The following is a 1,850-nucleotide window of genomic DNA, read 5'->3' as shown; positions in this document are numbered from 1 at the left end:
TAGGAGGCTATACTGAGATACAATGTTGCTTATTCCAAGAAATGGGATTTCACAGCTCTTACTGACTTCTGTGAGAAGGTAAAGCAAGTTGATTTAAAATAGGAAGAAAAGTAAAAGATAAGTGACTACTTTGTCTATATATCTCAATGCTTTTGGCTTTATTTCCCTTTTCAAGAGTAAAGATTTTGCAATCATCACCTATATGGACAGTTATTTGACTGGTAACTTCAGTTGAATAGATAATTATACTTTATAAACTGGATTAATTTTAAATCTTGAGCAGGTAATTTGGGTGCTTTAATAGCAACTAAAGGTTACTGAAGGTAAGGTGAGAAATGCCTTTTCTCTGTTTTATGAAAACTAGATTAATTCATAAATTGTATTAATATTTCCAGTGTAATGGTTTTTTGTTTTGAAAAGTGTTGCTCTCTTTCCTTTTTTAAACAATTTTAATGTTTTATTACAGTGGTGTTTGTATATACTGTGCTTTGCTGATCTAAAAGTAAAATTTTGCTATATGCTGGGATGATTAATTGAAACTGTAGAGCCTTTCAAAGATGGAGGTGGTTTTTATGACTTCATGTCACCTTCCTGGAAGAGGATGGAAAAAAAGAAAAATTAATAGTAGGTGGCAAATGCAGGTTGGGCTATTACTCATGTACATCCTGAGTCATGATCAGAAACTGCTAATTGAAGTGGGATAGGAGATGAAATGAGAAGCAATAGAAATTGTATTTTTCTCCCACCAGCTCAGAACTGCTTTTAAAACACATGTGCTTGTTTTCTTGGGAGGGGCTTGCTAAGATGTATGAAGGTTTAGTGGAAACCAAGTTTGATTTTAAGTTAATTTTGTCAGTTATGTATGTTTAAAATAGATGTCTGCTTAATTCGTGTGATCAGATGAACTGTTCTTTCTATTGCCTATTTCTGTTGCATATAGGGACTATTTTTTTTACAGAATGAGTTGTTTTGCATGCAACACTATTGTTTTTACTGACAGGAGGTACCTATAAAAATATTGGTAGTATCATATTTGCTAGCCATGAAAATTACTGTGTTCACCCATCTTGTCAGTTTAGTGCCCCCTCCCCCCCCATCTGTGGGGGTCTCTCTGTTTTTCAGACTTTCATGGCTGGATAATAGGGGCCATGGACATTTGTCTTCTTTGCTCCTGTTGACTCTTGTACCAACTGAAATTAACTTGGCCTGTTGAACTGTTCCCTCTTGTGTTTTTAAAGAATACATATTTAAATAGTTAGAATGTTTTTGTAGAATCATAGAACGATTCTACGAAATCAAAACTATTTTAAACTATTTAAAACTTTAGTTTAATTTACTGACAGGAGGTACCTATAAAAATATTGGTAGTATCATATTTGCTAGCCATGAAAATTACTGTGTTCACCCATCTTGTCAGTTTAGTGCCCCCTCCCCCCCCATCTGTGGGGGTCTCTCTGTTTTTCAGACTTTCATGGCTGGATAATAGGGGCCATGGACATTTGTCTTCTTTGCTCCTGTTGACTCTTGTACCAACTGAAATTAACTTGGCCTGTTGAACTGTTCCCTCTTCTGTTTTTAAATTGGGGTGGGGTTTTTTTTGTTGGTCTTTTTGATTATAATATTCTGTCAATTAGTACTGACAGACTATTTTAAACTATTTAAAACTTTAGTTTAATTTTAAACTATTTAAAAATCTGTCCCAGAAATGTACCAGACTTTCATTGTATTGCTACAAACACAACTGAGCTTGTCCTGATGTTTTCGTACTGTGCATCTGGGAGTTTGGAAACTATGGGTGATTAGATTCAGAGATCATCAGCCAGGGAGAGTAAGTAATATCAGCTGTCTCC

The 1,850-nt window shown here is 34.9% G+C and overlaps 1 protein-coding gene across 1 annotated transcript in view; it reads left to right on the top strand.

Annotated features, from left to right (window-relative positions):
• The window catches only part of LOC104525077 (poly(ADP-ribose) glycohydrolase), a gene marked incomplete at its 3' end in the record, with an annotated part of 9,910 nt that extends 9,832 nt beyond the window's left edge, over positions 1–78 (top strand). The window contains exon 7 of the mRNA XM_029084992.1: positions 4–78. Coding sequence (XP_028940825.1) covers positions 4–78 — 75 coding nt within the window. The remainder of the gene's footprint in view (positions 1–3) is intronic.
• Positions 79–1,850: the final 1,772 nt, after the last annotated feature.

This window comes from Antrostomus carolinensis, unplaced genomic scaffold, assembly GCF_000700745.2.
Source record: "Antrostomus carolinensis isolate BGI_N321 unplaced genomic scaffold, ASM70074v2 scaffold20835, whole genome shotgun sequence".
NCBI lineage: Eukaryota > Metazoa > Chordata > Aves > Caprimulgiformes > Caprimulgidae > Antrostomus > Antrostomus carolinensis.
The sequence above is the reverse complement of the archived record's forward strand: the minus strand, read 5'-3'. Positions and strand labels throughout refer to the sequence as shown.